The following is a 14,290-nucleotide window of genomic DNA, read 5'->3' as shown; positions in this document are numbered from 1 at the left end:
TTGGTTAGTTGGTGGGCGCTAGGGCTTCCCAATGTCCCAATGGCGGAAGGACGATGCTGCTTGCGCTCTGTTGAACCCATTGTTGGTCCAGCGGCATAATTTCGCCGCGAGAATAGAAGCAGAAGCACAAACGAGCTAATCCCCCAAGTGACACCCAAAGGCGGGATGGCTTAATTTGATAGGATGGCCATCCCTGACGGCGGTGCATCTAAGCTTGGACACTTGCATGCGAGCTGCGCATAGCCTGAGAAATGTGCTGGGGACGAAACATCAAAACGTGAGCGTAGTCGGGGCGCCACCAGAGATGCGTTGAAACAAGTGGCTTCTCTGTGAGAAAAATCACGGGATGCTTCCCGGTGTATCCTCAGATCTGTCTAGAATAGGAAATGCGTGGCATGCGTATAGTGAATATGTTCTGTGACGATGACGCAGGATGCAGCAATACACTTTCTCGTACAACTAGACGAAACGAATGTTTGATCGGATGGAAGCAAAAACCTCTCACCCTGTGCCGATCTAGTCCGCAACGTGGACGCTCGTACTAACTGGGAACGCAGTGACAATCGTCAATAGCCGCTTCCTTCGTAGAGCAATCTTGGTGTCTGACCTGTGTCATCCACCAGCTTGATGCTGATGCTGTGCTCCTCACGGCTTGTAATAAACGACAAGACATAGATCCACTAGGCAGCGGACGCAGTGAGTTGGGTGACTAGGGTGACTAGAGCGACTAGAGCGAGGCCCAAGACCACATGGGAAAGACCGACATACAGGTCATGTCAGCGCCAGTGACTGACAGTAACCTAATGAACGACATCGACATAATATGGAAATATGGGAACTGGACCCTTAGGGCACGAACCATTCCTTGATTGCACTGGCGGGGTTGAGGGCGATTAGGTTTCCCTGCAGGGAAGCGCGATAGAAGCCAGGAGAGGGGCCCGCTAGTGGAATGAGGACTAGCCTGGCCCTCTAGTCATGATGTCCCAAAATAGCACCAAGACGGGCTAAGCTACGACGCGGCCTTTTTGAAAAGCTATTGAATACTGACGGTGCCAAACAGAAGCCACGCAACGTTTAGATTCACCATCAGGTTCAAGATTGAAACAAGCAATCGACTCTTCCTGCATTGCTCGCTCATCATTATCCCTCACCCAAAGCCGGCACGCAGGCTAGGCAGTCGGCGGCCTCGGCGAATCCTTCTCCAACAGCAATTTTGACTCCAGGGCAGACATCGGACACGACGCAAGAATTCATAAATCCTGACTACGTAGGACGCTCCAGAAACCTTTCGAACTTCCAAGTCAGGGACAGAGCATTGCCAGGGCTGTGATTGAAAACCTGTTGAGAGTCGCGAACCACCAAACTTCACCCAGGGTCGTGATGAACTAAAAGCTTCAATCCGTTAGTAGCAACACCTGCTGCGCTGTGATAGGTAGGGAAGGGTATTGAGTGGTCTCAAAAGAGTCACCCGGACTTGCCAACAGCCTACTCCTGACCGTTTTGCCACCGGGGGTTTCAGTTCGACAGCATTGATTTGTTTAACTACATAAATCTGTGTCTGCCACTCTCGTCGCATCGTCATGAGCAACACCGATCCATTTAGGGCCCATCAACCGTTTGGATGCGAGGCTCATTGGCTGTTGCCCCTTTCTCGACTACATTATTATACGAACCGATCAGTCAAGCCAGCAGACTATATGTCGATGCGACAACACCAAACATGATACGCATACATGTCATAAATACCACACGACACATAAGACCCTCATTCTGCAAACTTGAAACAAGATTCACTATTCCCATGTTCGTCCCGTTCGCTAAAATGAAATAGTACTATCCCTCGTCTAACAACTAACCATCCCTGTGAGTACGAAGAAACTAAAACGCCACCAAGGGTATATGTGCATAAGCCCAGGTCTTGTTCTCCGACTTTAGAAACAACCAAGCAGTCCGAGAGAATCCTTCAGAACAGCATCACCCTCGGGGTTTCATTGCCAGGACGCCTGTACACTAAAAATCGTCACCGTACCGCGCCCATTGGAGACTTCCCGATCCATCCACCATCGCCATAATCCTTCTTCACCACCAAGAGATGATGCAACTATTATAAATAAGGCTCCGTCCACTTCCACCGTTTTTGCAGTCGAGTTCCCGACAGGCCAGTCATCCTAACTCGTTCCGTCGGCTCCTCCGATCACACGTACCGAATCTGGGTTTATGAGACGGAGCTTCCTTAGAAATCCCGAGTGAGATTTCCTGCAGGAGTCGGTCTACCCGCGGAGGTGCAGACTCAAATAGCCTCTGGCTGCCAAGCATCAGACGTCGACACCAAGTTTGGCACCATTCCCTGCCCCATCTCTTCTAATTATATTCATCCATCAACCTCTTCTTGTCCCTGCCCGTGATCATGCCATAGACGTTAAGGATGGAACAACGTGTCAAAAGTTTGCGCTTGTGCTGGTAGCCCGGCCCCAACCCAGAACAATCATTCGTGCCACATAATTGGAGTTATCGTCATCGGGTCGAGTCGAGGCTTGGAGACATCCAGTCCGAGATATCGAAGTATTCGACAACAAGGTAGATAGTTTGGGTTCTGATGATAGCGCTGCTGGTACACAAAGTGGTCAAGGGGTGGTTAATTTTGGGGGAGTTGATAACGTCTTTGCGGCGCTTGAAGTGAGAGTAGACGGGTAGTGTGAAGAGTAACGCAATGACAATCTGCGTCAGCAACGATACTTTGAGCTAGGTCCTGTCCATGCCTCGCTTGTCCTGCGATAGTGATTGGTTGCGGTATACGACACCCAACTGCCCTTCAGGGCTACGGTGCCGGCGGTGGAGGTTTTGAGGATCTTGCCCGGGTGAGTGGGGAGCAATAGGGAACGAAGTGGAGACCGGTCTAATACCAACACTTGTCATGGCTGATGCTTCATAATTTTGTGGTGGTGACGTGGGAGGTGCGGCTGGACTTATATGGTCTGGTAAAGATGGCAAACGCCTGATACCAAGAAGGCGAAGGCGAAGAGAAGACGAGAGCGGGTTTGTTTGCTGCGTAGAACCATACCCTACCGTCAACGTACTTGTGGTCTTCCATTGGGAGGCGTTTTGGTTGGTTGAGGAACAAGTGTTGCTGATCTGATGGAAAATGGCTCACAACAGCGTGGGTAAGGTAGTGATGAGTCTCTGGAATGCCGGCGAATGTCTCAAACTAATGAATACGCTTGTAAGTGGACAACGCCTTGACCCCTGACTTGACATCTCAAAGGGGTCACATAAGTCATGCGGTTTTGCGGTATCGTGATATCAGAAATTTCTGCCTTTGATGGTCAATAGCTCATCCGCGACCTCTACTCCATGATCGCGGATGCAAGATTCCTAGGCCACGACGCTGAGATCCTGTACACGAAACTCGATGTCGAGAAACTTCTCTTCTTCCAATGAGCAGAAAAGGTCAGCTTGGCCAAACCCAACAAGTAATATGAACGACTCGTTCACCCCGAAACCAACAAGGCCGTAGAATGAGTCTTGTCAAGTGTGAAGAGACTCTTGACTGAGAGCAAGGCTCTGGAGGAGCTTTATGGATCGAAAAAATCCGAAGACGCTGCCGACTCCAAACACGGGTAGAAACATGACTAAGCAAGCTCAGCTCGCATTGAAAGATTCCTGAGCGACTTCGAAAAGCTCTTAGTACAAGACGAAAAGGCGAAAGCATCGCCCAATGCAGCCGTCACTCTGTGAAATGTATGATTCACTGGGTCAAGGACAAATTCGGTGACCTCATTAGGGAACTGTCTAACTTCAACTCAAGACTTGATGCTCGAGTCCCAGCCCACAATCTCTCGACTTCGACCATGAGCGAGGAAGATCTGAGTCATCTGCGTAGCACACCGAAACTGGAGATGATACTGAAAGCTGCGCTGGACCTTGAGTCGACAGTGGTTGACGCCGCAAAACGGATCTGTACTCAGGCTCGGGTTCTGAGTCGCATCTGGTTTCGCTGGCTGGACAAGGACGGGGCCACTATTTAATATACGCACAGCAAGACGCTCGAATGGGCGCTGGATCCGCCATACGACGAGCGGAAATATGATGATTCAAACCACTGGCTCCAGCAGGGGCTTATATATAGCGTCGCTGAGAAAGCGGGCAGCGAGAAATCGACATTAATGAAGTTTTTGCATGCCCAGCCTTACACTAAACACTCGCTGGACACGTGGGCGTGTTATTCAAAGCTCATCGTTGCCACCTTCTATCATCTTCGCAGGCCTGATCAGCAGTTCTTGGAAGGACCTTTCAGGGGCTTTCTCAGTCAGCGCTTCTATATCTCAGAAGCACAAAAATGCCGGACGTTAAACTATTCTTCTTGATTGCGGCACTCGACGAGTATGAAGGCAGGTATGGACGCCGCAGCCTACTTCCAGAGACTTGGCCAACCCCCCAATTTGAAGACACTGGCTTCGAGCAGACCCTGTCAGCTTTTGTTGCCGCATTCGACCACAATCCAAAAGATGGACCTACAGGATCTGACTGAACCAGAAATCACCGGTAATATCGACGACATCATCACTATTCATGGGCACATGACCACATTGTCCAATAGGGACTCGGAAGGCGTCGGGAGCAGAAATCAGCGATCTGACCAGCAAAGCCTCTGGGGTATGTCCGCGGCTATTCTGGCTTGCCGCTTTTGACAGCATCCAGGATTTCCGGTGAATAAGTTACCATCTGATCGTAAAGATCTCTTTGCCGAGCTGTTTGAGAGGATAGCAGATCGATGACAGCAACATGCAGCTAAACTACTGCGGCTTGTATATGACAACCAAACACAACCAGCAGTCAATCCAATCCCCACGCTTGGTTTGGCCTTAGCTGATGACCAAGGTCTACGAGCGGGTATAGATAAGCAACGGAGTCCTTGTTGCGAGGTCCTGACTGCCCATATTTCGAATTTGGAACCCGGTGGTTTTATCCCCTTCTTCGAGCCCAAACATATGCTAGGGGAAAATAGTGCGGTCTTCTATTCAGGATCACCTAGGTAGTGCAAAACATCGGTTTATGATAGTCGTTGAATGAATGATGATTTGCGTTGGGCGACACTCCTCCTTGATTGATGATGTCGTCGTTTAGATATGATCAGGCACTTTAACATTAGGTTTACACATACCATCGTCATCAAATAAACTGAAGCAACAGAGAAAATCATATCTTTACGTTATTAGTTTTATATATTTTGCAGCAACGAGTTGCCAGTCATTTGCCCCGCTGGGACAAGTAAGTCTCAGTTATTGTGATATACTGACATGTCTCATAGTTCCCGGCATCAATCGTACAACTGTTCTTCTGGCGAGCGGGAGGAATAAAATCGGGAATCCCCATCCGTATCCAAATCCTAGACAATCCATGCCTACGGCGTTGCATAGTGACGTTAACTGGGCCCCCTTTCAACTCCTAGAAAATCAATGCTGCCAGCCGACCAAAATTGGAAAATAGAACAAACAAAAATCTGACAAAAGCAGAGAGTAATGGTACAGCTGTTCCCGAGCTATTCATGATGCTATCGACAGTCTAAAGTGTTCGCGATGTGTCGCTTAATCAACCTCCCAGCTGCGACTGTCCTCCTCAGGTGAGCCCACGGGACTGCGACGCGTGGCTCTTGGCATGCTGCTCGTACTCCCTTGTCGCGCAAATCGACCCATCGAAAAGTTGTAATCATCGTCATCGCCCCAACTGCTAAACTCGCCATCGGAGTAATCCCAATGCACAGGTATCTGCTCGCCCCCCTCGCCAAACCCGAAAACGAGGCCGCGCCATTCGCCCGCCGCGATCTTAGCAGCGACTTTCAGCATGAGATTAACGAGATGGCCTGGCGGGCTTAGTAGGATTTCAACCGTTTTATGGATGATGGCGCTAGGTAGTTTTCGGACCGTTTCAACACGGGTTGCCGGGCGCCGGCGACCTTGAGGCGAGAACAGGTTCGCGGCCGATGGTAGGGGCGAGAGGGCACGTCGGCTGATGGAAAGATTATCTCTAGCACGGTTGCGGATGGCTGATCGTTCATCCGCAGCGCACGAGTGACTTGTCCTGGGACGTCGAGGTGCCTCGACCGACAAAGGGCTGGCGGGTTTAGAGTCGGCAGGGGAACGTGGCACTGGTGAGGCCGTCTCGTCCGTATCAGTTCCTGCTGAGCTTGGAACGAAAGTGGCATCGGTATTGGGCGTTACCGCAAGCTCTGAGACAGATCTTAGACTTAATTGGCGTGCGGGAATCAATATGTCGTCATGGGGGTATGGGAATGAAGCAGGCGATTCAGGCCGTGAGATTGGTGGCGATAGGGGGAGTGGAGTGATTGGGCTATGCCATGACTGAACGCTGTGAAAAGAGTCGGTAGAGCCTACGGGTGACGCATTCCCCGACTCACTTGAAGCTGCTACCAGCGCGACTGAAGATGTAGGTGATTGTTTTGCCGGTTTCTGGGCTTTTATAGGAGGTGCCGTGATTAGTGTTAACTGTGGTGGTAGGCTTACAGAGCGACCAGCCAGCATACGACTCATTTTCTTCATTTTGAGATTCACACCCGTCACTTGACCGCCAGATCCTTCGTACGATGACGGTCCGTCGTCGAGATCGCCAAATATCTCTTCGGCAGTAGACGGAACCGGGGGGGCATCCTCATTCCCATCGGTTCCCACATGTTGTTCTGAGGGTTGCGCTGTTGCCAACAGGACCTCAGTGCCACTTCTAGCCTTGCCCACCGGCACCTTCTCCGTGACAATCGTGGATGCACTTGTCCTGGCGGGAATCATCTGCTCCAAGGGCTCGGCTTTTTGAGGCGGCTGCATTGTCGATGGGGCAACCAAACTAGCCACAAAGGTGCGTGTGGATTCCAAGGCTTGAGGTACAAGTCGCGAGTTTATCCCGGTATCGTCCGAATGTTGGGCCTCTTCTTGAGATAATGGCGCCGAAGACTGAGTAGATGTCTTGAGAACGTTATGGGTTCCTTTCTTGTGCTCCAGTCTGCAACTTTCGCTCTTGGGACTCGCAGAAAATTGTTCGGAAGCCTTTGCCTCGTTTTCCGGCGAAGATGCCTCTAGTACGTCATATGGCAGCGACGTTGGCTCTCCACGTTCCGCTGTCTGCGGCGCAAAATAGCACTCTGGCTCTTCCTCTGGAAACTCTGGAACTGAGCTGTCATTTTTGGGTTCGTCTGGCGTGTTGTCTGAACTCTTCGCATCTGCAACTGCAGCCACAAACTCGTTTTCGCTAGCGACCGATGGTGCCGTGCTCCTGATTTCGCTCCTGGTCTCAGGGAGCTGTGCTTCTGGAGTGTGTGTACTTGCGACACGACGAGCGGGTTCTTCGTCTGTACTCGTCTCGGACTCCTCTACTGCCACTGCCAACTCCTGTGTGGTTACAGTTGATGCGCGTTTTCGTCTGCCGGCAGCTACCTTAGACGAGGGTGAAGGGGGGGAGAAGTCGGACGCGAATGGTGATGAGACCAAATTCTTTCCCACTGGTGTCCACGGCCTCTTCTTGGCAGGAGTCGACGGTCTCTCAGGCAATTCAACGGTAAAACTCCTCTCGAAGGGACATTCCGTTTTCTCGAACAACAATATCCGGTCGAACACCTCTCTGAGTATGAATGCGCGATGCACGTCGTCCGCATCAGATGTCGGGAGCTCGATCCTCCAGTACTGCGGTCGTCGAACCTGAAGTACGAACCTGCTGTTACCTTCATCAATACACCAACACTGACTTTTCGGCAGAATGGGCTGCAGTGCCGTGCCGCAACTTAAGAATGCCACCGACCCAGGTGCTCGATAAATGCGGAACGGGCCTGCACGCTGGCACGTTAGCCTTTTGGAATCAAGGTTGAGCGACGAACCGGCAAACTTACCGACTGCAATTGTTCTTTCCAGCTGCGACGATGCGGGCAGAGTGCCTGGTGGAGGATCGCTGGCGGTGGAGGGTGAAAGATTGAATGAACTGCGCTGATTTGTGGTGAAGGCAATGATCTTGACTGATGGGTGGTTGTAGAGCGTCTCGACGAGATCTTCGGGCCCTCTCGATCCGCCCAAGGCTGCAAGGCCACCTGAACGTGAAGAGGAGGCAGACGAAACCGACATAGACCTGCGAGGGGTCGGGAAGGGAGTCGTCGGGGCCGTTGCTACACGCCGAGGCGGTGGAAGCCGCTCGTCTGCGGAACCTTGCGAATCCATGATTGCAACCGCGCAATGCTACCGAAACTGTGTTGGTAGGGCAAGAGCTTATACTCCCAGTCGGGGTTGAGACTTCTGTACCATGGCGATGTTGGATCTAATTGGCAATCGCTCGTGAGGGGATGGTGAGGTCTCAGTTCAGCGTTCTGGACCTGCGCTGGGACGCTAGGTGGTCAAGTGTCAGCCGTTAGTTGATAGCCGGCGGTAGCTCTTGAGGTGATAAAATTGCCCGCTAATGAAGCGCGAACCTTGGATGCTCAGGGGATGGAATTGCGGTGTCAAGTTGGTCAAGGACGGTACTGATATGATAAGATGGGAAAAACTTAAAGGGTTATGTGAATGGGTCGTCAATGATGTTTGCCTCAGCTCACACCGAAGGTGCCTCAAAAGATCCTGGACATGCAATTACTGGAATGAGACAGGAAGCTAGTAGTTTACGAGCTTGGACGACCAGTTTAAGAGATGCATTCATGCGCCGGGAAATCTGGATTACCGGGATTTGTTTTATAACAACCATGTATGTCAATCAAATGCGACTGCCTTCAATTGGCCAATAAAGGTTGACGACTCCAGTGTTCCGTTTAATTGGACTAAATGCTGTAGCAGCCTGCCTCATGCCGCAATGACAGCTGTTACATGTTTTGAAGCGACAACTGTGCGGAGTATATATGGCCTGATCGACTCTACAACCACACGATTCTTTACCCCGCTGGTGTTGATGTGGGTGTCGATTTGTTTTTCAATCCCACGTGTTTGTCACGGAGCAAGGATCAACGCAGGCACCGCGGATTATGCCAGAATGATGGGCTGGATCACAGCATGGTCCGTACCTTATTTTATAAATCCCACGGCTCTTATTATAATGGAACATAAGCTGGCATATAATAGACGCCCTAGGGATACTTGACGGTACCTCCCGTATTGTTGCCGTGTTCTGCGGCCATTGGGATCGAGGCTGCTGACTACTGAATCTGGATCCGTATGCAAATGCGACCAACAGACAAGGAGACAGCAACCCTTATTGTCTATTGCCAACTTTCAATACTGAGGCGCAGGTCTAGATGTGGTCTCGTGTCTCATTTGTTGAATTGCCGGCGGTTCGATAGAATAGGCCAGCAACCGGACAAATGAACGGTGCTTGATATTTATCTTCTCTTATTACACTGAAATGTGACATCCTCCATCAGTCCATTTTCGTGCATTATTTATTCCAGCACTTGCATACCAAGCCAATTGCTTGGTCTGTCCCATATGGTAGACAGCGGGATAAGTGCTATTATTACAGGCATCAACATCGATGGCTATGCTGATCCCAGTAAAATGACATGGCGCATGGTATTGAGCTTGGAGAATTGGCGTTGCTAACGATTCTAGATGCTCCATACTGGCAAGCGGGCTTGGTTATCGATAAGCCAGCTCAATATCGCCAGTGCCAACCTTGCTCATCCTTGCTCATGCCTGCAAATGTATGGAGGGGCTGAGCCAGTGTCGTCATTAGCTACGAACTCCAGGCTGGCATCCAAACCGTGAGCTATTCGCAGGACCAACAGCACATCGTCCACAACATCGGTTGTGAAAGCAGATAATATGGCCGGAACGAAGATGCGCAAGGTCCCCAAGAACGAGGAGGAGCTCAAGAAGGCCTTTGACCTTTCCCATTTCGACCTAAATGCCATCATACGAGGCACTCAGCTCACCCTGGTCGGGGCCAACAGAGCTTTTCAGTCAGCGAACTACGAATCCCGATCTACCTAAGATTGTATTCTAATCATGGGTTCAGAAATCCGAATATATTCACTAATTCCCATTATAAGCAAGCCGCCTATGCTGTTGGCGCAGGAATCGCCATCCGCCTCGCTATTGCCGTACCGGTGAGTCGTCGCAGAAGCACCGCCGTGGCTTCGTGCCATGCTTTTACGCATGTGTGGGAGCGGCAGGGTGATGGCTGACCGCCTCTGCAGATATTTGCCATCAAGATATTGGTCCGCCTCCTGGGTCTCTTTATGAACCTCGATCAGACATCGTGGGACGAGAATCTGGTCAACGGGCTCGAGTTAATCGCCAATCATGTCCTCCAGGTCCCTCTGTTCCTTATGACGCTCAGTACGTTTGCACCACTATTCATCTTGGATCAGGTTTCTTTGCGTCCCCCCCTCGCCGGATTGTTACATATTGTGAAGTGCTAACGCGTTTTCTGTAGTGCGTTACATTACCCCGACCCTGGACAACATGTTCATGGACTCGCTTCAATGGGTGGACTTGACATATGTCCAGAAACACAAGGAAGAAGATCCCAGCAAGCTTCGAGACATGTACTACCAGAATCTTCGACAGTACAAACTCAAAGATGGCAGTACACACACAACGAGCACCGCCGAGGCCATCAGCCTATTCTTATACCGCTTCGGCCGCAAAGCAGCCATTTCCTTGGCCATTTTTGGCCTGTCATACGTGCCATACGTCGGACGATTTGTGCTGCCCGCTGCCAGTTTCTACACGTTCAACAAAGCCGTGGGCCTCGGACCAGCAGCTGCCACCTTCGGCGTTGGTGTCTTTCTCCCGAAACGATACCTGGTTATCTTCTTGCAGACATATTTCTCGTCGCGCAGCCTGATGCGAGAGCTGCTCGAGCCATACTTTGCACGAGTCCACATGACGAAACAGCAGAAGAAAAACTGGTTTCACAGTCGAGAAGGGCTTCTTTTCGGGTTCGGAATTGGGTTCTACACTCTGCTCCGCGTCCCATTGCTTGGAGTCTTGATATACGGCATTGCGGAGGCTTCAACGGCGTACCTCATCACTAAGATCACGGATCCTCCGCCGCCTCCGTCGCAAAGCAAAGAGTTCGCCGAAAGCCAGCAGATCTGGAGGAATAAGCACGAGTTCTTGAGCCTATCACTTGCTAATCTGGACGCACTACACGTGGGCCATGATGCTCCCGCCGCCTCTTCGACATCGTCGTCAAGTCGACCTTCAGAGCCACCTTCGTATGAGAAAGCTACAGAGGATAAAAAGGAATTGTAGATACCGAGACATCAAGACTAGTGACATGAAATCTTGTCTGCCAAGGGTCTCTGGAACGACTCTAGTTGAGGCAACATGGAAGCAACCGCTTCATACGTCTTTCCTATGGTACAGACGACAGTATGCGAGCCTGATTTATCCAGCGCTAGATCATAGCCTAGCTATGGGGGTTTCTATCGCTCTCCCTACAAGTTAACGTGCACGCCGGGTGCCGGGTTATATACCCCCAGACGAGACTAAAATCAGAACATCCCAGCAAAGTTAATTTACCCCAGTCCATTCGCCTGCATGGTCGATAACGTTCCAGAGGTTAAAATCAGATGTCACTGGCCCAACTATGTCGTTAGTAACGAGATGTCTTATCAGTAACTGTGCTATAGTAGGAAAGTCTAGCCAAGATAGCAAGCATGGCGTGTGGGGAAAGATGCGAGCTCAACTATCGGCCTGTACGATAAGCTCAACTCCCCGATCCATCTCCGTCCACGATAAAGTTACCGTTTCGGGATGCATGGCGTCCCTCATGCGAGTGAGAGGACTCGGCATACTTGTTGACGCGGGGTTTTATCTGGCTGCGGGGTAGATTCTTTAAGTGACACTTGGACATTACATTTAGACACCTTACCGATGGCGAGCATGGCATGAGTTTGGACTTTGATTCCTACCTGAAAAGATATAAATCCCACGAGTGCAGAATCAAGCTGGCGTTTTGAAAAAGTCAAGCTTTCGTTGCTATTTCGTATATCGAGCACATAAGACTTGTCGGCAAGTAGGAAAACATGGGCCTGACTGAGATACGCACCGTCGGCAAAGTCAGCTTTGATAAGCCGGCTTCAGAGCAGAAGGGTCTCCATGTAAGTCCTTTATCTCACCGAACGCCCCAGGTAGCTACTGACTTGGGGCGAAGAACAGATGGCATCCCGATAGTGTGTACAGGCATTCTGTCGTCGTCTGTATAATCCACCAGCTTACACGGTGTACTGCTAGTCCCTTTCGCCAACACTATAAAGGATGGAGAGACGGTGAAGATAGAATGCCTAGACTGGTTCGTGGTTTCTTCTTTGGTATACCTAGTCATATGGCGGGCTATAGGAAGAAGATCACAGGCGGGGTTTTATTACTTACCACGAGACTGACATGAGTATCAACAAAGGACCGGCGGACAGATTGGCAATAATGACTCAGCGGATGAGTGAGTAGAAGCGCCTTTTCATTTTCATTTGCGGCCTGCTTCACAATTAGAATATTTGTCTTTGTTTCAGAGACAAATACTCTGCTCGTGAGACTGGACTTGGGACAATCTCCTGAAAAAAACAGATTATATTGACCTTACTCGGTGAAAAGCATACGCAATGTAGATCTAACCAAGATCCACTACCTGAGTGGCCCCTTTGAAATCGAGGGTGCCCAACCTGGCGACCTGCTGCTGGTCGAGATCATGGACGTCCAACCCTTTCAAGACCAGCCGTGGGGGTTCACGGGGGTCTTCGACAAGAGAAACGGCGGGGGTTTCCTGGACGAGCTGTATCCTTCTGCGTACGTCTCTTTCTGTCTATCCCCCTCTATTTCATCAAAAGTATCCATCAGAGTCACTAGTACTCAAGGACTTATACCAATAACCTTTTCACAATAGCGCAAAAGCTATCTGGGACTTCGAGGGCATCTATTGCACCTCGCGCCACATCCCACACGTCAAGTTCGCAGGGCTCATCCATCCCGGGATCCTGGGATGCGCACCCTCGAGTGAGGTCCTGGCCACATGGAATCGGCGTGAGGGCGAGCTCATCGCCGCCAACAAGCTTGACCGCATTGTTGCACAGCCCCCGGAGCCGATCAACGCGCACACGGGGGCTGCGGAGGCGGATGTGGCCGAGAAGGTGGCTAAGGAGGGGGCGAGGACGATTCCGGGGAGACCAGAGCATGGGGGGAATTGCGAGTAAGTGTCTATTATTCGCAGTTTTGGAATAGAAGAGGGCTGATATGGCGACATCAGTATCAAGAACCTCAGCCGAGGAAGCAAAGTCTACCTTCCCGTCCACGTCCCAGGGGCCAAGTTCAGCGTGGGCGATCTTCACTTCTCCCGTTAGTCTTAATTGTGTCCCCTTCATCTCTCAGTTCCTCATCACTTACTGATGCAAACATGAAAAGAGGGCGACGGCGAAATCAGTTTCTGCGGCGCCATCGAAATGGCCGGCGTCATCACCATCAACTTCAAAGTGATCAAGAACGGCGTCGCCGACCTGGGCCTCAAGTCACCCATCTACATCCCCGGGCCTGTGGAGCCCCAGTTCGGCGCCGGACGGTACATCTACTTTGAGGGATTCTCCGTCGATCAGCATGGCAAGCAGCACTACATGGATGTTACGGTTGCATATCGACAGACGACTCTTCGTAAGTCTGAGATTTATGCTGACTCTGGGAGACGAAATACCGTTGCTGTGTAAGCTGACTGAAGAATGAATGAACAGGCTGCATCGAGTATCTACGCAGGTTTGGGTACAGCGATTACCAGATCTATTTGTTGCTCAGTTGCGCGCCGATCCAGGGTCATGTAGCGGGTATTGTCGATATCCCCAATGCCTGCACGACTTGTAAGTGGCATACATCCCTGAAAATCCTCTTCATACAATTGAGGCACTAACTCTGGGTATTGTAGTGGGATTGCCAATGGTACGTGTATCTCCTGTCCCCCAGGGCTCCATTTTGAACTTGAGTAGCTGATTACTATTCTACAGGATATTTTCGACTTCGACATCAGTCCCTCCGGACTAGCCAAGAAGTTGGACATGGGCTCTTGTGCATTCGAGACAGGCGTTAAAGAGGGACGGGTGACAGCTGGTGGAGAGAACAGTGAGCACAGCTTTGGCGGTGGAATGACGTACAAGTCAAGCGTTGTGGACAAAGTCAAGGATGCGGTATCAGGATAGGGGATGGCAGACTGCTCAATAGTAGTATAGGGTAAACGATATGTGGAGAGACAAGCTATTAAAAACACGATATCAGAGTAATAAATATGCGAAATCCTGTCGTATTCCGATTATTCATGATTATATTAC

The 14,290-nt window shown here is 50.7% G+C and overlaps 5 protein-coding genes across 5 annotated transcripts; 4 read left to right on the top strand and 1 right to left on the bottom strand.

The window, feature by feature from the left end:
• Window positions 1-4,336: 4,336 nt before the first annotated feature.
• On the top strand, window positions 4,337-4,775 carry BCR38DRAFT_407237 (uncharacterized protein; the record flags this gene model as incomplete). Its single annotated transcript, XM_040858146.1, has 3 exons — window positions 4,337-4,392; window positions 4,463-4,653; window positions 4,699-4,775. 3 exons carry the CDS (start codon window positions 4,337-4,339, stop codon window positions 4,773-4,775), a joined length of 324 nt encoding a protein of 107 aa, XP_040717865.1.
• Window positions 4,776-5,206: 431 nt separating this feature from the next.
• On the bottom strand, window positions 5,207-8,141 carry BCR38DRAFT_364553 (inheritance of peroxisomes protein 1-domain-containing protein). The gene is made up of 2 exons (XM_040857219.1): window positions 7,888-8,141; window positions 5,207-7,785 (listed from the first exon to the last, which is right to left on the bottom strand). The coding sequence occupies exons 1-2, from the start codon at window positions 8,118-8,120 to the stop codon at window positions 5,586-5,588; spliced, it is 2,433 nt and encodes an 810-aa protein (XP_040717864.1). The 5' UTR covers window positions 8,121-8,141; the 3' UTR covers window positions 5,207-5,585.
• Window positions 8,142-8,737: 596 nt separating this feature from the next.
• Window positions 8,738-9,466, top strand: BCR38DRAFT_426463 (uncharacterized protein). The gene has a single exon (XM_040859767.1). It carries the CDS (start codon window positions 8,836-8,838, stop codon window positions 9,118-9,120), a length of 285 nt encoding a protein of 94 aa, XP_040717863.1. The 5' UTR covers window positions 8,738-8,835; the 3' UTR covers window positions 9,121-9,466.
• A 334-nt stretch (window positions 9,467-9,800) lies between these two features.
• Window positions 9,801-11,237, top strand: BCR38DRAFT_407235 (transmembrane protein UsgS; the record flags this gene model as incomplete). The annotated part of the gene is made up of 4 exons (XM_040858145.1): window positions 9,801-9,937; window positions 9,994-10,084; window positions 10,175-10,316; window positions 10,414-11,237. 4 exons carry the CDS (start codon window positions 9,801-9,803, stop codon window positions 11,235-11,237), a joined length of 1,194 nt encoding a protein of 397 aa, XP_040717862.1.
• A 776-nt stretch (window positions 11,238-12,013) lies between these two features.
• BCR38DRAFT_338108 (formamidase) lies at window positions 12,014-14,161 on the top strand (the record flags this gene model as incomplete). The annotated part of the gene is made up of 11 exons (XM_040855589.1): window positions 12,014-12,088; window positions 12,142-12,160; window positions 12,222-12,279; window positions 12,388-12,426; window positions 12,579-12,770; window positions 12,868-13,170; window positions 13,228-13,316; window positions 13,383-13,625; window positions 13,703-13,825; window positions 13,891-13,904; window positions 13,970-14,161. 11 exons carry the CDS (start codon window positions 12,014-12,016, stop codon window positions 14,159-14,161), a joined length of 1,347 nt encoding a protein of 448 aa, XP_040717861.1.
• Window positions 14,162-14,290: the final 129 nt, after the last annotated feature.

The sequence above is a fragment of the Pseudomassariella vexata genome, assembly GCF_002105095.1.
Source record: "Pseudomassariella vexata strain CBS 129021 chromosome Unknown BCR38scaffold_4, whole genome shotgun sequence".
Classification (NCBI taxonomy): domain Eukaryota; kingdom Fungi; phylum Ascomycota; class Sordariomycetes; order Amphisphaeriales; family Pseudomassariaceae; genus Pseudomassariella; species Pseudomassariella vexata.
Note: the sequence above shows the minus strand (reverse complement) of the source record. Positions and strands in the feature narration are given on the sequence as shown.